The sequence below is a fragment of the Diospyros lotus genome, chromosome 1, assembly GCF_014633365.1.
Source record: "Diospyros lotus cultivar Yz01 chromosome 1, ASM1463336v1, whole genome shotgun sequence".
In the NCBI taxonomy this organism is placed as follows: domain Eukaryota; kingdom Viridiplantae; phylum Streptophyta; class Magnoliopsida; order Ericales; family Ebenaceae; genus Diospyros; species Diospyros lotus.
In genome coordinates, this window is record NC_068338.1 from 51,061,562 (window position 1) to 51,089,369 (window position 27,808).

Sequence of the window (27,808 nt, forward strand, 5' to 3'; positions counted from 1 at the left end):
TATTGTGATGGATTGTCCAAACGGTTATTTACACATGCATTAAATTTCGTACGGTAAATTGCATACATCAAAATGTTGATTTTAAGCTATGCATGTTATGATTTTCGACATTGGCTTGTTTTGTGTCGTCCATGTGGGACGTGGGTTGGTAACCTGTGACGTAGCCCAGAGTGACAGCACTCGGGATGCGTACCTAGGATTAATGCTAGATGATCCACTTGGGACGGGGCTGAGACGGACTTCACCCGACGGGACCCAAGTGGCGGGGCTGAGAGTGGACACCACCCCGGGTGTTGGCTCAAGTGGCGGGGCTGCGAGTGGACACCACCCCAGGTTCCTTTGAGCAATAGCATTAATGCCGAGGTGACGTTGATTCCGGGGATAGTGCTGATGTGACACTCTTGAGGCTAGGATTGCGTCGGGTTTTGGAATGCTTTTGAGTAGAAGCGTAAAGCCTCACAATGACAATGGGGTGATTCCTTAGTTCATATGTCGAGGTTGTCCCTCTTAAGCAGGATTGGTTGCCAATGGGTTGGTGTGGTCGTATAGCTTTTAGAGAGATTGCATTTTCCCCGGTTAGGGTTAAGTGCTGTGTGGGATTCTCTTAGGCTGGTGCATGTCGGGACTTGTCGATTTTATATATGATGTTGCATATATTCATGAAAATGTTTTTGAACTCTCACTTAGATGATTCAGCATCTAATTTGGACTATATCTCTGGAATATTCAAACATTCCAGATGAATGCAGTGGCGCCAAGGGAAAGAATGTCATCGAGATGTAGCTGCTATATTTAGTTTTCGTAGATTTTGTCTATGATTACGATGTTCAGAGGTTATGTAATATTTTCATGTAAAACATCGATTTGGTTATTGTAAAAAGAAATTGTCAGTTATATATCTTTGAGGTTTCGATCTTGCTTCCACTGATGTGTTAATAATTCCTGTCTTAGTCTATTAATTTTTAAAATTTGATACGATCGGGATTGTCGGGAAATTTCTATGATGAGGGTGTGTATGTCAAGAGGCTTATGTTGTGTATTTGATGATGATATTAAAAAAAAAAAAAATCCTGAAATCTCGGGTTAACGCTCATTCTGAGAAAACGGGGCGTTACAGGGCATCCATTTGCTCGACTTTTGGTGAGTTTTTGAGAGATTTGATAGAAGACTTTGCTCTGAGCGTATTGGGTATCATTTCTGGAGAATTTAGTGTGTTTTTGTAAAGGTTTGAGAGAGTTTTCGAAGGTGGCCAGAAAAATGATACAGTGGCTGGAATTGGACTGATTTTGCTCGATTTGGAGGCTTTCCACAGTGGTTGTTTCGGGCACCCAAGGGTACCTAAGTGATCGACTTGAGGTGGGCTACAAGGTGGTGCAAAAATTCGGTGATCGGAGCAGTTGCCGGCGACCGGAGTAAGGAAGAAGACAACCGGCACAAGCATCACAAGCGCAGTTCAACACAAACAAGCCAACGTTGGAGAGTGAGGGAGCGTGGGGAAGGGTAATTTCCTGAATTTTTTAAAAATTTTTAGAAAAATATTTTATGATTTATGGTGGAGAAAAATTTGAGAAAAACTTTGAGGAGGTATTTATTTTAAAAATTTTTGAGGAAAAAATAAGTAGAAAATAAGAAAAATTATATGAAAAATAGATATTGATATTCTTTTAAATGAATATGATGTTTAGGGATTGTTGAGACTTGAGGTTGAGTAAAAGTACGATTGTTGAAGTTTGACACGAAAATCGAGATTGGCACGAGAATCGATGTATTCTGAATTACCGTTAAGGTGAGAGTTCTTATCCAAAACTTGGTTTATTTTGGATGGTTTGACCTTATTCTCGATTTATTTATACAAACAATTTGACATGCAATAGGTTGATTTTCATATGGGAGGTTTATCCCAAATTGTTTTATACCCGTGCATTGATTTTCGTGCGTTATAAATTCATGCATTGAAATGTTGATTTTAAATGATGCATGTTATGTGTTATGGCATTGACATGTTTATGTGTTGTCCATATTGGATTTGGGTTGTCAACCTATGTTGTGGTACTTGAGTGATAGCACTCGGGATACAGGCCAAGGATTAATGTTATGTGACCCACTTGGGACGGGACTGAGACGGACATCACCCTATGGTACTCAAGTAGCGTGGCTGAGAATGGATACCACTTCGAATGTTGGCTGAAGTGGCAGGGCTGAGAGTGGACACCACCCTAAGTTTATTTGAGAAATAACATTATTGTCTAAGTGGACGTTGATTTCGGGCAAAGTGCTGATCCCTTTATGGCTAGGGTTGTGTTGAGATTCAAAATGCTTTTGAATTGGAGCATAATGCCTGACATGATAATGGGGTGATACTCGGGTTCATGTGTTGAGAGGTTGTCCCTCTTAAGCAGGATTGTGTTATGCCAATGTGTCGATATAGTTGTGTTACCCTTACAAAGATTGTATTTTTTCTGGTTAGGGTTAAGTGATGTGTGAGATTCTCTTGGGGTGGGACATGTCGGGATATGTCAGTTTGTTTCATGGTCTTGCATATATTTCTGAAAATATTTTTGAACTCTCACTTTGATTATTCATCATCTAATTTGGATTTTGTCTATGGAATATTCAAACGTTTTAGGTGAAAGTAGTGGCGCTAAAGGAAATGAGGTTCTCGAGATGTAGTCGTTGTTTTCATTGGAAATCTTTAGCATATATTTTATCTATGCTCGAGGTGTTAGTAGTTATTGAGAGATGAGTCTTTATGTATTTTGTTTCGAAATGTCATGTCAAACAATGGTATGGATTCTATATTATGAATAAAAATGAATTACGATTATGTATCACTGAGGTTTCGATCTTGCTTCCGCTAATATGATGATATTACTTGTCTTAGTTTATTTCCTTTAAGTTGATATGTTGAGATGATAGATCAAAATTATCGAGATTTAATTTATATTGAGAAAAAAAAAATCAAAATCTCGAATTAAGGCACGCTTTGAAAGAACGAGGCATTACAGTTTTCATTATTTTAAAAGTTGATATAACCCTTTTATGGTTATGGTAGGTGTGTGTTTACATACATCACTTTCACTCATAATTAATTCATTAAAGTTTGTTAAGAATAGTTAATTTTGCATGGTGGAAGAGATTTTGTGTCAATGTAAAGTATATGTGATTTAAATCTCATTTGGAGGGCTTATTTCGTCGGCCCAATAAGTAAAATGTTTAAAATATCAACATGTCTTTGTTTAGAACATTTTGCCAGCTCAACTAATGAATTCAAGTGTTCAAATTAGATCAGACATATGTTCTATAAAATTATATGTTTTTAACCAAATTGCCCTATAGTTAGGGTGGCAATGGTTTGGTTTGGTTTCGATTTTTACCAAAACCATAACCAAACCAAATTTAAATTACTAAAACCAAAACCAAACCATTACCCATTTGATTTTAAAAATTTAAAACCATAACTAAATCATTCGGTTTCGATTTAACCATGATTTTTTTAGTTTAATCCATATCAACAAACAAAGTCAAATAACATTCATAATTTTTTTTGATAATTTCACAACAAACAAAGATAAATTCTAATAAAGTTACCTTATTCTTGCATAAAGTAACAAAACTTATTGGATATAAAATCATATTTCCAAACCTACAATTGTTAAGATCAATAAATTAATATGTGCATAATTAAATTGTAATTTAAGCTAAAAAAAATTAGTTACGAAAGTTAATACCTTCATCAACAATATTAATATATTCTTCGTAAATTGATGCATATTCATCTGAAATAAATGAGCCAACTCCATCTAACAAAATAATAAATATAAAAAATAAATTAATATGAAGAGAGATGAGGCAGAGAGCGAGAGACAGCGAGGGTGAGAGAGATCGAGGGTGAGCGAGAGCAAGAGAGGTCTAGCCCTAGCGAGAGCAAGAGAGATCTAGCGAGGGTGAGTGAGAGCAAGAGAGATGTAGAGAGTGAGGGCGACTGGCAAGCTCGCGCGGAGGAGCAAGAGAAAGGAGGCAGAAAGGGTGAGAGAGATCGAGGGCAAGCGAGAGAAGGGGCCGAGCCCTAGCGAGAGCAAGAGAGATCCAACGAGAGTGAGCGAGAGCAAGAGAGATGTAGAGAGCAAGGGTGAGGGTGCGCGGATGAGCAAGAGGCATAAAGTGAGAGGCAGCGAGGGTGAGAGAGAGTAAGAGCGAGGTTGAGAGAGGAAGGAGAAGAGAAGGGGAGAAGGGTTTGCAAGCAAGGCAATTGGGCTGGGGTGGGCTAGGCTCAGGTGGGCGGGGTTGTATATAATATATATTATATATATAATATATTATATATATTCGGTTCGGTTCGGTTCGATTACCCACCATTCGGTTCGATTCGGGTTTTGGTTTGATTTTAGTAAAAATCATAATCAAATCATACCCATTGAAACAGTGTTCGATTTTTTCTCGAACCAAACTATTATTCAGTCAAACAATTTTTAATTGCGTTGACTGGTTTGATTTCGGTTCCGTTCTCCACGATTTCGGTTGCAATTGCAATCCTTGCCTATAGTGAATAACATTAATTGTTCCTTATTTAGTTTTCTTTATTTGTTAAGTAAAACATCAGAGGAAGGGGTACAAACATTATAGCTGAGCTAAACAAAAATCCACATTAGAGAGGGAATCATCTAACTACTACTTTGACAATTACTAATCAAAAGAGAGACCTATGACTACTATTTTCTCCTGAGTGTACCCATCTAGTTTTCAAAGACATTCATGTCAAAATGGTCGGTGAGACCTATTAAGGAGATTGTGAGCACAAAATTCATCATGAACACAACCAGAAGATTCTCATGCCACAGTGTCTTGCTGAATTGTCATTAGCTTCAGCAACCCGTGATGATTTCTAATGCTTTGGTCTCAATTCACTATACCCAATTATGAAGTCAAACCAATCTTCTAATACAACGTACGCATATAATTGTAAGTTAAGCTACATATTAGACCACGTGATCACACGGTGAAACACAATATCAGTTTCAAAGATTTCCAGGTGTGAACGTGGAGCCGTGGGGCTTGCTAGCTGCAGCTGTACAAAGGTGCAGTACCCACAACCAAAGAATTTTTAAAGCAATATATATGCCCTAGTGAGATCACATCTTACTTAAGGCATCACCTTGGTTTTTGGAGGGGCTTCAGGGCCATTAGAGGAAGATCTCAAAACCCGAACAAGGGCATAATCTCCCTTGGTAAAGTCGAAGATAGTTGAAATTGAAGCTTGACCCTAATCTTTTTTGCTCCAATGTTTCCTTTGCACCAGGGCCTTGAACTGATGTTTCACCCATCTTTCCCTTGCCAGCAAGAGAAGATCCAGCAAGATCCTATCATGGATCATGTCTTGCGGGAGGGCATTAATCGCCCTGCGACCCCATCCAGGAGAAGGCAGCGAAAATCGCCAGGGGACGAGGAGTGGAGTGGGAACAGCAAGGAGGGGAAAAGAATCTTGCATAGAGAGATCGAACGGCAAAGAAGGCAGGAAATGGCCGGCCTTTATGAATCTCTCCGATCTTTACTCCCTCTTGAATATATCAAGGCGAGATATCATTTTTTCTTTTGTTTTAATCAGTACCCGTGCCTTTTCTTTTCTTTTTTCCTTTTCAATTGTGGAATTTCTGATAATCATATCTAATATAAAGCCAAGAAATATGGCCAGAAATTCATGTACCTTAAGGTGGTTGCTGCAATGGCTTCTTGTCTTGAGTACCCAAGAAGATTAAGTTTCTCTCTCTCTCTCTCTCCCCCCCCCCCCCCCCGGGTCTCTCTCTCTCTCTCTCTCTCTCTCTCTTTGGGGGAGGAATTCAGTTTCATGGAGATAAATGAACGTCTAAAGAGTTAACCTAAATGACTATATACGGGGTTTAATTTCATGACAATATTTCAGGGAAAGCGTTCAACATCCGATCACATGCATGAAACGGTGAATTACATAAAATACCTGAAGAAGAATATCAAGGAATTGGAAATCAAGAGAGACAAATTGAAACAAGTGTCAACTGGAGGTGCCCTGGCCACCAGGGCCGCTCAAAGCTCGAATAATCGCTCGCCAAGTAGGGTCACAGTCAGCTCATGCTGGGGAGGTTTGGAGATTTTGATCAGTAGTACTGGATTTGGAGACGAAGGGTTTTCTGTGTCAAAGGTGCTAAGATTATTGTTTGAAGAAGGAATTAATGTTGTTAGCTATGTTTCCACTGAAGTAAATGAAAGGCAATTTCATGCCATCAAAGCTGAGGTACTGTCATTGAAAAATTAATCTATGGTTAGGTTTAACTAGGTTTAGGTTTTCAGTTGTTTTAGAAGTTCATCAATATTTTTGCTTAATTCATGTGGCTGGTTTTTGCTGCAGGCAAGTGATGTGATATGTATGGATCCATCTGTGCTGCAACAAAAGCTGAGATGTGTGATTAATGGCGGATGAAATTCAAGTAATATTTTTGCTGCTGTGAACACTTTGATTATAAATGTTTGTGTGAAACAAAAGCATGCAAATGGTCGAGCTCTGGCAGGTTATGAAAACTGCAGTGGAAAGCGAAAACCAATTCTGTGTGTTTAGAGACAGATATATATGTGTACAAATTAGTTAGAGGTGTGGATTTAATCTATAAATGGTGACTGATGATTAATTATATAGTTAATTTTGCCTAATTAATTAGTTCAGGCTTACTTGCTAAGCTTGGATGAGCACGAACTCATTGGTGATACATTCACGTGTAAGTTCATGACATGACCAGATTGATTATTTTGGTCATCTTGGTATATGTATGGAAATTAATTTCACTTTATACCTTCGTTTTTCTTTTCAGAAGTCTTGCTGTTTGTTATAATCAGCATGAAAGATAATGCAGCAATAGTAAAGTTGATATAGGGTGCCACAGTCTTCATATATAATTAAAGATCATTAATTAGTTCTCTCAAATTAATTAACATGCTGTCTATATAGGTAATGGCCATGTGAAGCTGAGATCAAGTATTGTGTGGGAGGTGCTGAAGGTTGGAAATTGTTATTTAGGATACATTGTATTGTAGCACGTAGAGATCCTCACAATCTGGACCTGAATAAAGCAACGGTAGAGATTAAGAAAATAATATTAATTAATTAAAGCCATGCAGCATGTTTCAGATTAACAGAAGACATGCTAATGTGCAAATTTAATTCTGCTTCCCAGAGAGACTGGCCTGTGTAATAAATGGCTCCATTTATTGCACTCTAAGAGAGAGAGAGAGAGAGATTTTGTCCTTCTAAAATGCAGGATGAATCTGATAGCAAGACAGATTATTGATCAACTTTGCCTTGTTATTAATTAGGCAAAGGCCCCCGTATATATAATATTAGATGATATGGTGGTTAGAATTCGCTCTGTGGCACCATAATCTCTATATACTCTTGGTTCCCTTATCCAGCTTAGAAAATCAAGGAGATTTGTGAACTGGAAAGATTATCATCGATCAAACAACTTTTTAGTGCAGATTAGCTAGAGTGGCATCAGTCCAGCTGGAAGGATAAGTCGTTTGGGGGGGTTTCTGTCTCCTTTACTCATTGTTTCTCTTGGCTTTGTATCTCAATTACCAAAAAATTAATCTGTATACTTTTTTGGGTAAATGACTCAATAATGTAGGACAAAGGAAAATCGCATAATTAATTAATACCCACATATGAAGCATATATTTATCCTTCCCTGTCTGTTTCTTGCATGATCTCCATGCTCCTTTAACTTAAAAATACAGTAACTTTTAGCTTGGTAATATGAATGCCAAACGTTTGAATTAGCAATGCGGGAAAAGAGATACAAAGTACATGAATTAGCAAGTAAGACAAATCTGATCCGAATAAAAATGGTGTCAATTACAGGAGGTATAAGCTTCATCCTCTCTCAAACTTGAAATCTGTTCGAGCGTTAATGTTGTACTATAGCAAGTATTCTAAACTTCAAAATACTTAAAGAATTACATGTGTCTAGTTTCATCAGCATGTCAGAGCATGTGTTGCCTTACAACTTGTCTTCAAAATAGTTAAAACTTCAAAGTGCATGATTAATTAACTAAACAGTAGACAGTTACCAGTTATATGTTATCATGTGATCTTCACTGTAAACTCGGAGATTATAATCTCTCTCTCTCTCGTCCTTCCTTTGTGCCGTTTTAATTTAGTTTTTCTTTCTACCTTTGGGGGAAAAGGGTTCTACTATATCATTTTGATAATTTATTTTCTCAAAGAAACTATGATTAATTGGACTACTTGTTATAGGGACAGCCTCAGTGTCTGTCTACCATTATGTGAGGTTCTATCTGAGTGAGAATCACTTAATAAAAATAAAAGAAAGTAATGTTTAACGAGTGATTGAAAAAGTTAATTTTATCACGACTTCCTTGGGAAAAAAGTACCATTTTATCTTGTTTGTGACCCAATAATTTCTTTATGTTTTCTTGTTGGCTTTTGATTGTTTCACACCTTAGCTCTCCCATTTTTTGTTTGTGTTTTTGCCTCAGTCTTAATTTCATAATTAGAAAAAAAAAGAAGAAACCTAAGAGAAATGATACTACTAAAACTATTTATATAGTCAATACTATTTAACAAATGAAATGTTTTTAATTTGAAATATTAATTAGGGGTAATTTTATTAAAATATATATATTTTTCAATTCTATTTTTGCTTCACAGCAAAAGCTCCAAAGTTTTAGTTTTGTTTCCCAATAAAAAAAATAACTTTTACTGTCAATAAAAATACTTTTTTTCAATTTCGACCAAACACCAAATAGGCTATTCAATAAAAATAAAGAAGCTACTAAAATATTTTTCCATACATAAAAAATAACTAAAAGTATTAACACCAAGAGATTAAAAGATTCAATTCTTAACCGGAATAGCATAGATTGTCCCTCGCACATATTCTGGAGTTTGGTTACTACAAGGTTACTTTGAATTTAAATTCAAAAAACTAAAGAACTTAAAAAATTTCTCCATCCAAATGTATTCTTAAACCAATAGACAAAACAAGAATGCAATTATATAGAGAATTTGATAACTTGAATTTATTACGTGCATAATTTTAATTCTTCTTATATACATGTAAATTAAAAAAATATTTTATTTTTTTAAGGAAATAAAAAATGAGGAGACAGTTGAAGTTTATTTTTTTTAGTATTTTAAGGAAATATTTTTATAAATATGAGTTTAAAAAAATGTCAATAACTTTTTATAAATATATTATCAATTTTTAAATTTATAAAAAATATATAAATTCTGTATACAAATAATATTTCTTATCGTTGTTTTAGTGTTTTTCAGGTCTCTAGAAACAATGGGTCCTTAAAATAAGGAGTGCTTTCTTCAGTTCCAATTGGGGATAGCCGCACCCTATGTTTAAGTATTCTAAATTAAATTGTGGAATATTAAATCTAGGTATTTGGATCACTTTATATATATTTATATATTATATATATTCATATTCGTGTAACACACGTGTGAAGACCAACTTCTCTTATTGTTGAATGGTTATTCATTTACTCATTAAGTAGATATTTAGAATATGTCTGTTTATTTTTAAATATTAATATATTTTTATAAAAAATATAAATTTTTTAAATTTATTTTAGTTTTAAATGAGTAATTAGGATTTATTTAATAAATATTCAAATAAAATGTTTAAGTAAAATCTTTTTAAATAAAATTTATTTATTAATGATCCATTGCTGTGTTTTTATTAGAAAAATAAATAAACAGTATTTTCTTAATTTTGTCTTTGAATGATGTTTCAACAATACAAATCTGAAATAAAAGATCCATCACTTAAGGGATGACATGTCTTGAAGGTGTAGATAACCATTGTCTGTGATTTTTTAAATAAAAAGTTTAATCATGTAGTTCCATAAAGTATCTTTTTTTCTTGGCCTAGATAAGAGACCCGAATATAAAAAACACAACTTACCCAATGATATTAAATAAAGCAAACAGATCTTCGAGAGAACTGGCCACCCAAAGGATTGGCTAGAAGGAAGAGAAGAGAAGCGAAGAGAATGAAGTCCAACAAGGACTTCAATATATAATAAGAGAAAATACAAACCCTTTAAGGGTTTTGTTTTGTTTTTCTTGGCTATACAGGTGGGTGTCACAAGCTAATGTTATCTAGCTAATTTTTTTTGTGAATTTGTGTACCATCAGAAAAAATAACTTAAAAAAGAAGAAGAAAGTATTCAATGGGCAATCCGCTACCACTCCAGCAAAATGGAGCCCCGGCATAAGGGGATGCCAACATAAGCATTTTACCCACCAACTGTTCCAACAGTAGGCAAAATGGAATTATTTCCAACAATGAGCCATGCTCCTCTTGTATAATTAATGAAAACCAACAAGTAATAAAATCCTTGTACAGGTCATGATTACTATTTTTTTTCTTTTATCTCAAGGAAAATATTGGTTTGAATAACAGCAAAATAGAAAAACCTGGGATTACGTGGATAAGGATGGGGTGGATTGGAAGAGAGAACTTGTTAGGATGAGATCGATATGTGTGGTGGCTGTTGTGAAACGACCATAAAACTAGGGGAGGTGTTACGCAAACAACAGAATTGCATACACATACTCATACCATTGAAGCCTTTTAAACTCAACAGCAGAGACTGAATATCGGTGCTGGAAATAAAAACAGATAGCAACGCAATCATAAAATGATGGAAAACAAAATAATACGAGAGATTTACTATGGTTCACCCGAAAGGGCTACGTCCACGTTGAGCTCCGACAAAAAAGAACTTACTGCACTATCAGAGTTAAAAATAGGGTTTACAATACTCACTGTATATAAGCTTCATAATCACTCTTATTTTCAGAGAGTGGTTCACTATACCAAAATCGCCTCAAAAATCATAAAAAAAGGAAGATCAGAGACTATCCCTATTTGAACATGAGAGAAGAACACGAAAAAGCTAGAGAAAATGAAAACAACGAAAATGAATCAACTCCCCCCGAGCCCTAAGCGTCTCCTTACACTTTTTCTCTCTCAATCTCTAATTAATTACACATTCCGATGCACAATAAATAAATAGGGGTCGCACGATGTAATTGAATGGCTTGGATTGCAGTAGATAAAAGGCGGCATTGACGGTCCAAATTACGCACAAGGACAAGACAATTGGCACAATCAAGTGAAAGGACGCCCAGACGGTTGCCAAGTTGCCCTTCGCTGCCACATCCTTAAATGCTAAATGGTGTCGTTGAGTGCTTCACGACCAACGAGAGAGGTGTGGGAAGAGGGGCGACGAAGATCATGGAGGCAATGAGAATCAATAAGGGTCGACGAGAAGGGGATGGCGTCAAAGAAGAGGAAGCAAAGTCAGAAAGGTCGTTAACGTCTGTGGAAGGAGAAGATGGCATCACCAATGGAGACCAGGATTGAGCTTCGGTGATTGGGAGGTAGGGACCAACCATGGCAGCAGTGGGATGGACACTATACTCTTCTAGGATTTTTAAACTTAATTAGTCTTGAGTTCTTTACTAAAATTGTCTCCATTCATTTGTTGAAAGATATTCGATATTTAATAATTACTGTTTGCTTTCACTTAGCAGATGCATTTTGATCCTTATAAGAGTTAGTCTTGGTAAGAAACAGTGCGACGCTTTGAATATGAACTATAATTCTCTCTTAGCTTACACCCAAATATAAAATTGTCGATCCGCACTTTAATTTACAAGCTAAGCTATACTTTGACAGACCCTACATATATCAAAGCTTATTAAGTATATGCTTAATTACACGGAGAGTGCAGGAATCTTGGAATCTGATAATCACAGAAGATCGTCTAATATCTAATTAATAAAGATATCTACTTGTTTATCAGCTCCATTGATCCTAATCTACTTCTTTATATTCTCCCTTGATGCTTAATTAAGAAAGCTTATTTTGATCAACCCTAAAGTTGTCTGTGTTCAATGTTTTCCCTGCACCAAATCACCCTTCTAACCAAACACAGTCCTAAAAGATGCATCAATTCTAGGTTCATGCTCCTCTGGATGGCACTAATCTTGCCCACCAACTCCATACAAAAGCAAAAAAAGCAACCGTACGTATTTATTTACCACTTGGGACCAATAAAAAGTATATATATATAAAAAATGCTATTGGTACACCTTTGTGTACTCCTTGAGCTACATAAAGGTGTATTAATGATTTGCATTAATTCTTTTTAATTTGTTTAATATATAGAAATTTCAAAAGTGTATTCTAAATTTAAGATAGTAGGCTTAAGATATATAAATACTTGTTTATAAAGGCCCCGGCATGAGCGTTTGCTTCTATTTTTTATATGCAAATAATTAATGCTAAAAGATATCCTCATGTGCCCTAACATCTTGGCATCGTATTTAATTAATAGCTTAATGAACTCCTCAGGTCATGAATAATTGGCCGTATCTTGAAAGCTTTAACATGAATTAAGTATTGGGGTTACCATTTATTTTAGTGACACGATGATGATTATTTAATCTCTTTAGTTATGCATTTCATTTCAAAAACAAAAGGTGTATTAATTAAATTTACTGATTTTTTTAAAAGCAATAATATTTTTACCAACCCGATTGGCACACCTCTTCATGATGAAAGATGTTCATGATTGTTTGTGGCGGCAGATATTTAATATACATCACTCAAACACATTTTCCCTGACCCTTTTGTTTTTATTGCTTTTTAAAAGGTTGATGTTCATGATACTAATCTCGGATTTAGGAATCAAAGTGGTAAATGAAGAGGCTGATGTTAACTCTCTATGTCCTATATATGTGTGCTTGTGGCGGCAGATAAGACTGATGTATATTAAATATCTTAATTAATTTCCTGGTAAATATGGTTTAAAGTTGGGTAGGCAGTCGTAGTTTCCTTGGTATATTAAACTAAAGCAAAGATCAACATAGATAGAACTCATCATGCATGCTGTTGTGATCCTTCCCTTCTTCTGATAGTGATAGCAATACTAAACCAAAGGTCTTCCTGTTATGTTTCAACTTTTAAATTATAAATAGTTAGAAAGCAATGACATCATCATAGAATAACACAACAAATTAATAATTCTCTCTCTCTCTCTCTCTCTCTCTCTCTTACTATAGGACAAATTAAGACAAGCTGGACAGCCATTTTAGTAACAAGTTTGATAAAGAAGGGAATTAAAGTTAATCTGTTAAGTTATGATCAATTAATGCAAATGCCCAGTAATTATATCAGGATCTTTCAATTTAAATATTGGGGAGGAAGTGTTTTGTGGTCATCAAACATCACGTCATCATGTTTCAAATTAATCGCCTATTGTTCCATATTTGAGGTAAGTTTAAATTATTAAATAATAACATGAATTTTATTGAATGTATTTATAAATTTATCTTTATCATAAATACTTACCAGCATGTCATTTTGATTTGATACATTAATTGCTAATGTGATGTTTCGAAACAAAAAACACTTTATGCTACTTGTCTATGTGTATGTGTTCGTAAGTCCTGCATATATCTATACATATATATATTACGCATAGAGGTTCCTAATCCTTTCTGCTTTAGCAGTTCTCTCTACTTGTGCATGAACAATAATGTCTTCCATTAACAAGGATAGCTTCGGCTAGAGGAAACCTATACGGCCATACTGCAACACCACAAGTGAACATATCAAGGACTGCAAACAAACCTGAAACCAGGAAACAATATTAGCTACTTTTGCAATAGATTTTCTATATAAAAATATATAAGTCATCTATAATCCATTTAAAGTTCAGTAAGTTTAGTTAGAATATTTTGATTTATTCTATAAATAAAGAAAAATCATGGAGACCCCCCCAGTTGGTACTTTTAATTTCTTGGAGGGGGCTATGTCAATAAATTCTTCAAAGATATTTTTAAATTATAAAGGATCTTTCTTTTCTAAATGAACCAAATTATAAGGGTTTATGTTAATTTACCCTTAATTATAAACTATTTTTCTTTTTGCTAAGTATTATATTATATATTAGCTATTTTTCCACTGATGTATATATTGAAAGGGATAAAGAAAGGAAGGCAATTTCACATCATCAAAAGCTGAGATTAGTATCATGAAAACCAGTAGTTTATTAACCTCTAGACCTAGGTTTCGGGTCCATTAATTAAGTTGCTATCAAAGTGTCATGGCCCTAAACTCATATATGTTGTGGGTTCTCTCCAACTCCAACTCCAACGTATAGGGGATGGCCCAAATATATTTTGGGTTTATCCAGATGCTTTTTAGTTCAAGTGGTCCAACAAGTACTATTAATAAGCCCATTCTCTTGTTAATGGTAACAATAAGTTTGTTTGGAGAGCTCTTGATGTGTCATTAATAAGTTTATATTCAATATAATTTTAATACCACTTACATCATCGCATTGTCGCCTTATTTTTGGCTAGCCGTGTCTTCTTGTTTATGTAGGTTCAAAATGAGCAGCAGTAAAGGTTAACCCATGAGTTTAGACTCAACTTTCCACATCGCATGATTATAGTCATCCATCAATCTTGTATTTGATTGTCTACGTAACACACACGATTGTGACCTCTATCAGCTCTATAGCACTTATATAAAAGTTTGAATTCCAAGACTAAGGCAACTCACACATTACATAATTATAACATCCTTCAATTTTGAATTTCGAAATTAACTTGATTGTTAGATACATCAAAAGAGTGACTCACTCTTCTTTTATAGGTAGAGTAGATTTTAAATAAGCTTCAGGTTGAGAATAACCAAGGAGGTCACCAAATTAAGAAAAATTAATTTTACGAGTATAATTTTTAGATGGATCAAATGATGATCGACTTTGTAGCATCGACAATTTATTAAAAATACATTATTACCTTGTGATAAATTAATATGACGATATAATATCATTATTGTATTAAATATTTTTTTATCAGAATTGACTATTGAGATGAAAATCCATAATCAAAGTGAAAAGCCAATTTGTACAAATAACTCAAATTACAATAATTCTAAGCACAACTTACCCAATTATCAATGATATAAATTAATCAAAGTACCTCTAATAATTTTGTTTACTATTATTCTAAACATACGAAATCCCCTAAACAATCTCTCAAAGCCATTTTTATCACATTCTATGTATAACAGGTATATTTGCTTTCCTTTTAGAAAACCTTTGGCTGTACGACTGACTTGGACACTGATGGGTGAACTTAATGAATTTGCAAGTTGGCATATCAAATCTTCTTTATTCATCTGCCGTTTAGTTTGATTTCTATGAATTTTTTATAAACTTAATGTTTCAATGCCCTTAATTTCATTGACAGCCACAGATTGCGCTCATTTAACTTCTTTTTTCTTTTTTCAATTTACAAATCTTATACCAACCCCTCATGTACTCGAAAGAATTTCTTATCATATTTACTGATTACGACATTGTATAAAATAACCCAAACCCTGTTGAAAGCTACTAATTTATACCTTATAAACATCATTTCCCAACAATTTTGAATAAAAAATAACTATCTATACCTTGAAAACACAACACCACCAGCCCATTATTCAACCAGGGTCACATTCAACGAAAAGAAGAAGATGGAGACAATTTGGTGTGTTTTACTTAGAAAATGAAGACAATTAACGAAGACAACTACACAATCAGTAAAGAATTGAATTAATTAATTATTGCAACATGTACACCAAAACAAATTCTAAGAATGATTACCGGTACATAGAAAATATGACAGTTGCAATGGGAACTCATATAGCTGTGAGAAGGTTACAGGCTTGTACATCACCCCGAAAAGGTTCCTTGTCTGCCTCTTTGTCTTAATGCAAGACTCCATCCTTCTTGCATTGAAACATCCGAATATTAATTAATTAAATTGCTTTCATCTTTGCTAGATCCACCTCATGTTCTCGATTTTCCTCAATATTTCCACTCTTTTTTCATAGTGATTATTACAGATTTTCATAACTAATCCCCCCATCTAGCAACTTCCTTCTAGTTATTATTATTATTAAGATACATGGATCTCAAGTCTGATCCATCTAGCTGCTTTCTTCCCCGACGAAAAATGTTCACTAAATGCTTTCCTTGCTTCTTTAAAGAACAACCGGAGATCAGGTACGAATAGGCTAGCTTCAATAATTTGTTACAGGAAAAAATGTTCGTAAATTTCTTTTTTTTTTCTTTGTTTGCAGGCCGAGTAAGTGTAGGGATTATCCATGGGAAATATACACTCTCAAGGAGCTGGTTCAGGCGACGAACAACTTCCACAACGATAACAAGATCGGCGAGGGGGGATTTGGAAGTGTTTACCGGGGAAAGACAAGTAAAGGCATCGAGGCAATCGTGTTCAGCTTTAATTTAATTTTCTTCTTTCAACACTTTTTAATTAAATGGGGAAGAAATTAATGTTAATATCAATATTAATCCAAGTAGCATAGTGCAGATAGCGGTGAAAAGGCTGAAGGCGATGACGGCAAAGGCAGAGATTGAGTTTGCAGTGGAAGTGGAGATATTAGCGAGAGTAAGGCACAAGAACTTGCTGGGGTTGAGAGGATTCTATGCGGGTGAACATGAAAGGCTTATAGTGTATGATTATATGCCTAATCATAGTCTAAACACCCATCTACACGGCCAACTAGCACCCGATTGTCTGTTGGATTGGAGAAGAAGAATGAACATAGCCACTGGAGCTGCTGAAGGACTTTTGTAAGTCCTTTTTTTACTCATTGTTTTTTTTCTTGATTCTTCCAACGAATTCCCTTCAAGAGAAATACCTTTTAAACCCAAATTTCACCCTTTCTTTTTTCCTTCTTTTCTTGAGGCAATAATTTAAAAAAAAAAAATTGGCCATTAATATACGCACTTTAATTCCCAATATTTTCCTTGAATTCGACACCATATTTTGATGAAGAAACCCTCTTCAAAAATTCCCATCAATGGAGACACCGATCCATTGAAGTCAAGTTTCTTCTCTCTTCCTTCTTATAAATTCCTACAAACCCAGAGATTTTAAGAAAGTAGGTAGAAATGTGGATTTCACAACCTGGCTTGATCATATCTATTCAGCTAATTTACTTTCAGATCTACGGCTCTATAATTCTAGATGTAATCTGTTTATACTTGTGTTAGAAATATATATATATATATATATATGACAATATGATGTAAACTGTTGAATAAATTTCACTTAGACTGCTCTTGTGATTTGTGATTTGGTGAAGGTACTTGCACCACGACGCAAATCCACACATTATTCATCGAGACATAAAGGCGAGCAACGTCCTTTTGGACTCAGAATTCCAACCGAAGGTTGCAGATTTCGGGTTCGCAAAGCTCATCCCGGATGGAGTGACCCATATGACCACAAGAGTGAAGGGAACGCTAGGGTACTTAGCGCCCGAATACGCCATGTGGGGCAAAGTCTCAGAGAGCTGCGACGTTTACAGCTTCGGAATTCTTCTTCTAGAGATTATCAGTGCCAGAAAGCCCATTGAGAAGTTTCCCGGCGGCGTCAAGCGCGATATTGTGCAGTGGGCTACTCCATATGCGGCCAAAAGCGCCTTTGATCACATTGCGGATCCGAGGTTGAGAGGAAAGTACGATAAGGCAGAGCTGAAGAGAGCCCTGGCGATCGCCTTGAGATGCACGGACGGCAGCCCAGAGCACCGGCCGAACATGGTGCAGGTGGTGGCGTGGCTCAAGGAGACCACCGGCATGGAGAGGAGGAAGGACGTGAGAGAAACGAATGATACAGTTGATGACGACGAAGAGGAGTAAGAAATTGGCTAGGAATTAGTCGGGTTTTGACTCTGGCGGGGAGATATATAGGTATTGTATAATCATCGAAGTTCTAATTAATTAGTGGTAGCTAGTAGTATTAATTAATTTGATATCTTAAATTTAAGTCTCATAAACTTTGATTGTTTCTCAATTAGGTTTGATCAATTGATATTATACACGTATTAAAAGATTTAAAATTAAGAAAAGATATATAGAAGAAGATGTAGATGATGAACATGCTTACTTTTTTGTTTTGTCCAATTCCTTAATCCTCTTCATTCTCATACGTACCATGAGATATAATTAATTTATTTCCTTGTGTAATTAATTGTTTATGTGACAAGTGCAGTTAACCTTCCAAGGTTAGAAAGGGATTGACAAGATTACATAATTTTCATTTAAAAAACATTACTTGCATAATATAATAATAATATATAACATGTTTGTAGTTCTTTGTAATTTTTCTTTCTTAGTTCTATGTCACTACTATATATATATATGCATAAAACAATCATTTTTCATGGACCCCGAAATATACTTTAAAAATGAGGTTCTTGTAGAATTTTTCTCTCAAAACGCCACAAAATGTTGTGTTGGGGTAACATTAATTCTTTTTAAAATCATATATCACAATCTAGAAATGTCAATGAATTATGTTATTCTCTATAATTGTTTTTTGCCTAAGGACTCTAAAACAAAAACTATGGCAACTTTGAGGGAAAAAAAAAAACACAGGTTTAGTACTTAATGACTTGGTCATATGATATTGTGCCTCTATATTCAATTCCAATGGAAGTCAAATTAGGGTTTTTTTTTGGTAATATCCTTGGAGGTCGAAGTGAGCCAGGCCATTGGAGGGCCTGGCCGGCCCATCTGCGTCCGCGTGGTCTCAGCTATTCTTCTTCTGGGGCCTATCCTGCAAAAATTAAATGTAAAATATTAGCTCTCACAAACTGCAGATATATTTGCTAATTATTGAAGCGTTGAGCTTAATTTGTTTATTTAGTAAATTATTCTTTCATCAAAACTATTGACTCAAAACAATGTTAATTTTTTATGTTATTATTTTTTTCATTTAATTTACGTAATCCAAACATAACTAATCATAACGAGTGGTATCAGAGCCGTTATAAAAAATTAACTCTGGAAGGGAGGAAGGAGCACCGCCTCTTATCACTATTATTTGAACAAGCCCAGGTCTCCCGCCCGGGTTGCACAGAAATCCAATAATCGCTGCTGCAGTTTGGCTGCTGCAATCGGATCTAGGAAGGAAGGAGATCACCCAGCCTCGCTACTGTCGTCAATCACACTGTGGTGCCATCGACGGAGTTCTCTGTTACAGGGTCGCAGGGTCCTTATCGACCGAGTCGCCGACCGCCATGAACTAGGTCACCGCCGCCGTACAACCTTCCCGCGCTACTACTCTCTCACTAAACTTTATTTAACGTTAATCATCCATCACCCATTACATTACCGTTTGATTTTGCAAACGAAAAATATTCACATAGCTAGCGAAATCCAAAATGACTTACGAAAAAATGCTCACGTGACTAAAGAATTTAACATTTATCCACTAAACTTTAAAAATGTAACTATTTATTTATTAAATTTTGGGATAAATTTAACATATATTTACTAAATTTTAAAAATGTAATTACCTGAACTTTGGAAGCAAATCACTAGAGAAAACTAAAATCAAGAAACAAATAAAAAGTCCTGCTCATACGGTTCAATTTTAGAAGTAAATCAGAAGCATATACTCAACAAAAAAATCACCATAAAAGACCTGTTGAGATGCCTCAATTCTGGAAGCAATGCGTATGCAAAAACTCAACCAAGATAACAGATAAAAGCAGGCTACTCAGATACATTAATTCTTGAAAGCAAATTAGCAAAACTCAAACTAATTAATCAGTATCCTTTAACCAATTAACAAACAAAAAAACTGCAATTTTTTTTATCACCATTAAGAACAATGAAATCCACAAAGATATACTCAAAGATTGTTGATTTTTGACCTAGAAGATAGTTTTTGTAATCAATTTTTAACTCTTGGTTTCATTATTGAATACATCTTTATTGTAGAGTCAGCTCAACTAACTTGGGGGTTTTAGGCGAAAAAGTTTGTTGGACCCTTCTCAAGAGTATTATTTTTTTTTGTAAAAAAGTAAATAATATACCTTTTTATGAGAAAATTTTATTAAATTAGAAAAGAAAAAAAATTAAAGTCCAATCAATTACAAAATATTATAATCTCTCAAGGATAGTTAATTTTTAATTAAAATATAATATTTGAAAGATCAAAATAAGTTAAACAACTTACTATAATAAACAAAAAAGGTAAAAATTGGAAACAATGAAATTTTTTTAGGATTGCAATTGAAAAATTTATAATGAAAAATAAATTTACAGTTTTAAAGTCTATGAATATTTAAAAAGAAACGGTAAAAATTGGGAAGAGAAAATTGAGAACAACGGAAAAAGAAAACCTAAAAACTGGGAAGAAAAAATGAGAAAGACAAAATATTGTAAATTGATTGTTAATTTGTGTGTTCTTGAAGAATTTGAATTGAAAGTTACACTTTATTTTGGACTTGAAATTTTTTTAATAAAATATTTATTATTAAAAATAAAAAATATAAATTACAACATTTTGGAGCATTCCTAAATGCGTGGCCTCAAGCAGCCACCTAGATGGCTTCATGGTTGAACCGACTTTGCTTTGTGATTTCGTTATTCTTAATAGAGGTAAAAAAATTTGTAGTTTTTTTTCATTTGTTGATTGGTTAAAAGATGCTGATGGATTAGTTTGATATTTTACTGCTAGTTTGCTTTTAGAATTAATACATCTGAGCAACCTGATTTTTTCTATTGTCTTGGTTGAATTTTTTGCATCTGCATTACTTTCAGAATTGAGACACCTGAGCAAGGCCTTTTATGATAATTTTTTGGTTGAGTTTATGCTTCTGGCTTGCTTCCAAAATTGAATCATCTGAGCAGACATTTTTATCTGTTTCTTGGTTTTGATTTTCCCATATGATTTGCTTCCAAAGTTCAGTGAGTAATTAGTTTTATTTTTAAAGTTCAATGAGTGTATATTAAATTTACTCTAAAGTTTCAGTGAGTAAGTAGTTACATTTTTTAAGTCAAGTGAATGTATATTAATTAAATTTTTTAGTTACGTAGACATTTTCCATTTACAAGATCAAATAGTGATATAACGGGTAATGGATGATTGATTTTAAGTAAAATTCAAAGAGTAGATAATAACAATTCAAAATTCAGTGAATAAATAATTATATTTTTAAAATTCAACAAGTATATATTAAATTTATCTGATTAATGTATCATATGTTCCACAAAAATTAATTTATTTGTTTTAACTAACAGATTATCTACTTATGATAGAATTGTGGACTTTAATTACTAATTTCTCATTTCATTTCTATTTATATTTTTTATTTGCGTGATTACGCCCTAACATGGTAGGGAATAGGAGTGAAGCTATGCTTTAATTTTATTGAATATTTGTACATATATTCATACATAATTCATTACGGCAGCCAGCTAAAGCTGCAAGCAAATTAAGCACTAATAATCAATTCTACCTTAGAGGGAGGCCTCGATTTTCCCCATTATTAGAGTATAGGCCATGAAGGATGATACGAAGTTTGTTGTCCTTTGGATTCCCTTTTAAGACGTCCCTATGTGTCACGTATTTTTGCCGTCATTGTCATTATCATTCTTTACTGTGGTGTTAAATAATGAATGAAGCAGCTAGTATAGGGCAACCCTAAAGTCTGCCCTAGGGCCAGTTTGGTTGTCTAACGCAGTAATAGCTGGAAAATAGAAGCAAGGACCAATATGAAATATGGAGAGGCAAGTAGCTACTAGGACGACATTAAAGAATCAAAATACCATCAATGTATATAAATTATTCACATAAACAAAGTGTTTTTCTCTTCCATTTTAGCATTCTTCTTGAGAACTATACACATGACAGAAGGGAAATAATGTTACCGAGCAATAAATAAAAGAACTGTCACCAAAGACAGTTAAAGTCTGAAGAACCTTTGCCATGCAGAACAAATTTTGGATGAGTGCAGTGATGAAAAATGGACCAATATATATGTTCCAAACTATAGGCAAATTAAAATTAAAAAGCAAAGAAAACAAAGGGAGAAGAAGAAGAAAACAGCTTCATCAATTGTGAATTAATCAGGAGATTTTATATATAAGCCTGCATTGATTACAAAATTTGTCACGCAAATTCCAATACATCAATCCAGATCAAACATAAAAGCGTGAAATGAATTAAAAAGATCTGGGATTCCATTGCTTGACATGGAGGAATATTTAAGACTTCTGGGTGAAACTTCTCGGAGCATCAAAAGCTCAAAAGGATAACAAAAGGCGGACCCTCAAAATGCAATTCAATGGCTTTGGTTAATGGATTCACAATAAATGAGGCAGAAGCTGTAATATAGGGGGAGGCTATGAAAGGGCTGCGGAGCATAAAAGCCGAACCAAAAACTGATTTGTGACTTGAGTTGCAGATTCCTATGCATGTATCAATCACGCATCAATTCAATACCCACCGCCGGCGGCTGCGGCGGTCGAGAGAGATGACTGCAGCTGCAGCAGGTGGTGGTAACAGTCAGCCGCCGTCGGCCGCTGCTCTGGGTTGTGGTCCAAGCACCTGTTTTGCAGCTCCCTAAGCAGCTTAGGGACACCCACCAACCCACAGCTCTTCACCAGCTGCCCCACGCCCCATACGTCCACCTTCACGCCGTGCAGCCCCCGGCTCATCTCCGGCGCGTGCCGCCCACTAGCCGCCGCGTGCGGGTATATCTGCGGCGCCCCCACCGACTCCTCGAACCCCGCCACGAACCACTCGTTATCCCTGTCGCTTCTTCTCATCACCTGCACCGCCAACAAAAATATTCAGAAAAATATATTCTCTTACAGGTGCCGATTACAACGAGATATGAACTGTAGTTCACCTTATCCCAGCTCAAGTCCCTGTGCATGAAGGAGAGATCATGCAATGCAACTAAAGCCTTGGTTACGTGCTTGAGAGCCTCAACGAGCTGATCCCAGCTCGTGGGTTTGAGATTGCAGCCCCTCGGCTTGAATACCAGCGATAAATCTTTCTCCGATGATCTGACTATGAATTCGGCGTGTGGGATTCGGAGGTCGAGAAAGTCGTAAATCTCTTTCACCGCCACCCATTTCCTTCTGCTCGAGAAGATTCTGGTTACTGTGATTGGCGTCATTTCAATGGCGTTTCCTTTACCCAAATCGATCCTCTCGAAATCGCTGTAAGGGAATACTTTGTAGGTGTTGCTATTGCTGACGTAGTTGTAGCACCGGTCGGCTAACAATGGCAATAGGCCTGCGATTCTCCAGCACGGAATTAGGGCTTTCAGCCTCTCTTGCGGCGTGGATAGGTCTAGGGTTAATAGATCGGTTCGGATTACTCGGTCCTGAGATCGACTCATAGCACAGAAAGTCACCGTATAGCCGACGGCGTAGTAGCCCAGTATGTAAGGAAGATCCAGGTAGCTCCAGAAAAGCTTCTCGACAATGGAAGATGAAGGATCAGGCTCACCTTCCCTGAGTTGATCAACCTCTTCTCCTCTCCACAGGCAAAAATTTCTCACGAATCCAGTTAGGTTAGGCCAGTGATCTTGAAGAATGGTTTCTGATGTGGAAGGCTTCCGAACCATGATCATTTCCATGGAACAGAATTTGGAAACAGTTCTGTTGATGCAATCGTCCCAAAGGCCGATGAATGAGTCCCTGCTGGAGGCGGTGGCCCCGCTTAAACTAGGGTTTAATCGGATAATGGGGCTTAGCAAGTCAAATGCGATGCCTCTGCAATCTAACAATTCGGAAGAAATGGTAAAGAAATGTTCTTTTCCTTGTGGCAGGTCCCTGTACACGTCCTTCCTGACCGGAAAACGCAGCTCCTCCGGCGGAGGCTCTTGCAGGTGCCACGAAAGTTCGAACAAGCTTGGAAGTGTTGGAGGTGGAACTCGAAGACAACCCACAAAGTATTCGGTTGGATCTTGATGTTCCAAAGGAGGGATCGCTAAAAAAATACACCCCATTGCATTAAAATAAAGGGAATTTATTGATCGATAAAGAATATAAAGAAGCATCACGTGATGAACTTACATCTCAAAAAGGGTTCTACGAGAGGAAGCTGAGTTCTTTCACTGGAACCTGGGAGAAGTGAAGAGACCGTTACATTGATGTGTCTTTTCGAAACTTGTTCAGAATTAGACGGCAAGATTCTTTGGGTAAAAGGATGTGAGATGAATTACCCGAAGGAGCAGGAGTTGGGGAAGACTTTATTCTGCCAAAAACTTTGACTTGCTGCCCGGGAACGAATCTGTCAACCGAGAAGCCTTTTAAGGGTCCTTCTTCAAAGACTTCCATGGTGCAAGCAACCATGGAGTCGTCTAAGAAAGTGAGCTCTTCTGCGTTCAGAAAGTTTGAGCCCTGAAGCTTCACTCTTCCGCGGTGGTGTTCGCCTTCTTCTGCCCACAAGCTCACTGATTCTTCCCAAATCATCCGTACCTTACCAATTCGACGAAATTCTTTCGAAGATGACGATGCAGGTAGACCTGAAAATTCTAGCCATCACTCAAACCCTAACAATTGCGACATTTCAGGTGATATACGTTTTAAAACAAACATGAAATCAGAACATAGACTCCGATACCGCGTTAAAACAAGCATAGGAAGCAAACGATAGAAGAAAGAAGGAATTAAACATGGGAATATAAACAATACTTCCGTATTCCTTCTAACAATATTTATATTTATATATATATATATAGAGAGAGAGAGAGAGAGAGAGAGTGCAAATATTTTTTTGATGATGGGTACCAGAGAGAGGGAGTTCTTCTTCTCTAAGAGGAGGGGGAGGAGGCATGGTTTTGACCGGCGTGAGAGATAACCGGCTGTCATCGCCGCAGGAAATAATGGTGGCTCTGCTTGGGGGAATTCTCATTCTAGACCCCATAAACTGAGAAAGCTCTTCAAAGACTTCTTCATCAAACGAAGCTGGAAGCCTATGCAGCTTCCTTTCGTAAGGTGAAAGCCTGAAATAGCTCTTGCCGACGTGCTCTCTCTCCCCACCTCTCTCCCATTCATAAACCTTCCTGAACTCACCCAACATGTTGTCCCACTTCGTCCCAGCCGTCTTTGCATCTCTATTAATTCCATGCCGGTTCAAATACTCGGCCACTTCTCGATCTTTATCCGCCCTAGTCTTCCCTCTGGTTGCTGCAATCGAAGCTGGCGTGTCGCTTCCGGCAGCCAGAGCTTCGTCTTGAGGCTCGGCGCCGCCTTGGTACTGAATCCGCCAAGCTCTAGCCAGCCACAGCATCTCGTTGGGCTTCCAAACGGGGCTGACGTACTTGCCCTTTCTGAACTGGTGGTGGAATTGCTCCGCCTCCGGCTTGCTCGTTTCTTGGCCGGAGGCGGCGGAGAGCGAAGGGCGCGGAGAGTGGGATGGAGACGAGGCCGTGTCGGAGGATGAAACGGCGGCGACATTGGCAGCGGCGTGGGTGGATGGCGATGGACTTGACTCCCCGGCGCCGGGAACGTTTATTTGTTGAGATGGAGACGGCAAGGGCTTCCATTGAGCGCTTGCGTATCTGGGCCGTTTTGGATTCAGGGCTTCAAACTGTTGCTGCTGTTGCTCAAAAGTAGCTGAACTTGAAACGGTAATTGGGATGTATAAAGAAGATGGGCCAAAAGTAGTAATACCGGCGACCCCGACGGCGGCCGACGGCGGCTTCGTCGGCGTCGGTTGTTTTCTGGGTTCAGACGACTCTTCGCTGGGATCTGTAGGAGAAGGGGAAGAGAGATGTGGTTGCTGCTGCTGCTGCGGCTGTGGTGGCTGTTTCTTGGTGGGATCGCCTTTGTTTTCGCCCATATTGATGGGGGCCCAGACGAGAAGTGCTTTGATGGAGAAAGGTTAACGAACAACCAGAACCAGCTGAACAGGATGAAGAGGAACCACCATTACTGAGGGACTAACTTGGTTGCTTTACGCTTTATATATACAACTCGACCTTACATGTGTTTGGAACTGTGTGGGAGAGGAGAGGGAAAGAAAATGATAACCGTTCATCGAGGGAAATGTAATTAAGTGAAAATATATATCTATATATATATATATACATATCCATATACATATGGGTCAACCCCACCCGCAATGAAAACTATATAACCTCTGCCAGTCACTTGAAAAGTTGAATTAATATCTGGAAATGCATGGCTTGCCTTATTCAAATGGTTAGGCTAAATGAATCACTTAATTAAGAAAGTTGAATTAATATCTCATCATCAAATAATAGTTTCATTTGGCCTTTGCCTTTGCCATTGTACGTACGTACATGCTTAATCAGACAATTGATTTCACTTGAAACTTCCTCAAAGAAAATAATATTATTTTATAATTAATCTGTCGCGCTTCAATTTCTATAGTCATACACCAATCATTCTCTATATATAGGCATACTTTAATTTTTTACACGAAAATACTTAATTCTTTCACTTTTCTTGGCTGACAATTGGTTGACATCTTTTTTTTAGCTCTAATTTTGGTGGAAGCGAATTACATATATTCAGCTCATGCATGCCAGAACACAAGCAGGCGTTGATTACTTCCCTTTCCCTTGGCATCTCTTGAAAAGAATATATAGTTGGAAGCAAAAGAGAAGAGATGGGAGAGGGACACGAACAAATCAACCTCCAAACCCACCTCTTAAAGCAAACTGCAAAAGAAGCCCAAGCCCAAAAGTAAATAAAGCTCTCTGTAAATTAAATTAAATTTATGTTGATGCCCAGAGAGAGAGAGAGAGAGGGAGAGAGTACGGTGAGGGGGATCATTAGAGAAGAGGGTAATGATTGTACTGAAAGACTGCAAATCTGAAAAACGCGGCTCCAAAAAGGACATTAACATTCGCTCCCAGCCTCCTTTTCATCCTTCAGAAATCAGAGAGAAGGGCATTAATCAAAGTTTGTTGGAGGAGCCTCCGGCTTCTCGCTAGCTACTGAAAGAGTTGAGTGGCCACCCACTGCAGCCCTGCATTAACAACACGCATTCATTCACCCATTTTCATTAACAACACAACAGCACAGAGAGGGGAGAGAGAGAGAGAGAGAGCGTGTGTGAGTAAGTGTGTTTTGTGGGTGTTTAATTTGAGAAGGGTGATGATAGGGACACGTCGAATCCACAGTGTGGAAGTGACTCATGACCCTCTCGGCTTTGCCCTCTTCGCAGGATTTTTTGTTGGATCTCTTCTCTCTCCCTCTCTATCTCCCCCACCTTGTAAAGATTTCTCCTTTATGTGTACATATCATATGTATATATTACGTGACTTTTTTTTAAATTTGCATTTAACTGATATTGACTTTTTTTTAAATAGAATTTAATTTCATTAAGTTAGAATCCTTAGTTTTATTAAAGTCATAATGAGTTAGTAGTATGCAGGTAATTCTTAGCTTAATTAGTTATTGATAAATCACATTAATAATATAATTAAATTATTATGATTATGAATATATTATATAATTAAAAAGTGGAGGAAGGTGCAGCCGGCGCAGAAAGACAGGTGCGGAGCCAGAAAAGCGCCACGCCACCCTTGAGATTGCTCTCTGACTCTGACTGTGGTAAAGAAAGAAGAAATGGAGCAAAAACTATAGAATTAATGAGGCCCAGCTCAGCTCAGCTCAGCTCATCCCACCCCATCTCATGCCATGCATGCTTGCTATAGCCACCGTATTATGATAAAAGTCACTGATTTAGGGGATTGCCCCATCTTATGACTTTTCTTTCGCCCCCACGTCCCGCTGTTTTCATGACATAAAAGGCTATAATAATTTTCAGTCCACGTCATATATATAAATGTTATTTTTTGAATTAAAACTATATACAATATTCTCTTTTTATTTATTTTTATGGGTGTATATATATATATATATAAATAAT

The 27,808-nt window shown here is 36.6% G+C and overlaps 3 protein-coding genes across 5 annotated transcripts; 2 read left to right on the top strand and 1 right to left on the bottom strand.

Moving 5' to 3' along the window:
• The first annotated feature begins 5,055 nt into the window (after nt 1-5,055).
• Nucleotides 5,056-6,753, top strand: LOC127787265 (transcription factor bHLH118-like). Of its 2 annotated transcripts, XM_052315237.1 has the most exons (4): nt 5,056-5,225; nt 5,336-5,569; nt 5,918-6,265; nt 6,380-6,753. In XM_052315237.1, the coding sequence occupies exons 2-4, from the start codon at nt 5,363-5,365 to the stop codon at nt 6,449-6,451; spliced, it is 627 nt and encodes a 208-aa protein (XP_052171197.1). In that variant the 5' UTR covers nt 5,056-5,225; nt 5,336-5,362; the 3' UTR covers nt 6,452-6,753. The 2 variants fall into 2 exon arrangements, with proteins under 2 accessions (XP_052171197.1, XP_052171191.1); XM_052315231.1 differs by having other exon boundaries at nt 5,056-5,569.
• A 9,028-nt stretch (nt 6,754-15,781) lies between these two features.
• Nucleotides 15,782-18,030, top strand: LOC127813297 (PTI1-like tyrosine-protein kinase At3g15890). Its single transcript, XM_052354211.1, has 4 exons — nt 15,782-16,131; nt 16,209-16,353; nt 16,460-16,722; nt 17,238-18,030. Exons 1-4 carry the CDS (start codon nt 16,034-16,036, stop codon nt 17,791-17,793), a joined length of 1,062 nt encoding a protein of 353 aa, XP_052210171.1. The 5' UTR covers nt 15,782-16,033; the 3' UTR covers nt 17,794-18,030.
• Nucleotides 18,031-22,026: 3,996 nt separating this feature from the next.
• LOC127798165 (uncharacterized) lies at nt 22,027-25,926 on the bottom strand. 2 transcript variants are annotated; one of them, XM_052331539.1, is made up of 5 exons: nt 24,694-25,926; nt 24,126-24,401; nt 23,977-24,024; nt 22,800-23,890; nt 22,027-22,719 (listed from the first exon to the last, which is right to left on the bottom strand). In XM_052331539.1, the coding sequence occupies exons 1-5, from the start codon at nt 25,745-25,747 to the stop codon at nt 22,384-22,386; spliced, it is 2,805 nt and encodes a 934-aa protein (XP_052187499.1). In that variant the 5' UTR covers nt 25,748-25,926; the 3' UTR covers nt 22,027-22,383. The 2 variants fall into 2 exon arrangements, with proteins under 2 accessions (XP_052187499.1, XP_052187490.1); XM_052331530.1 differs by having other exon boundaries at nt 24,126-24,428.
• Between the last annotated feature and the right edge of the window lie 1,882 nt (nt 25,927-27,808).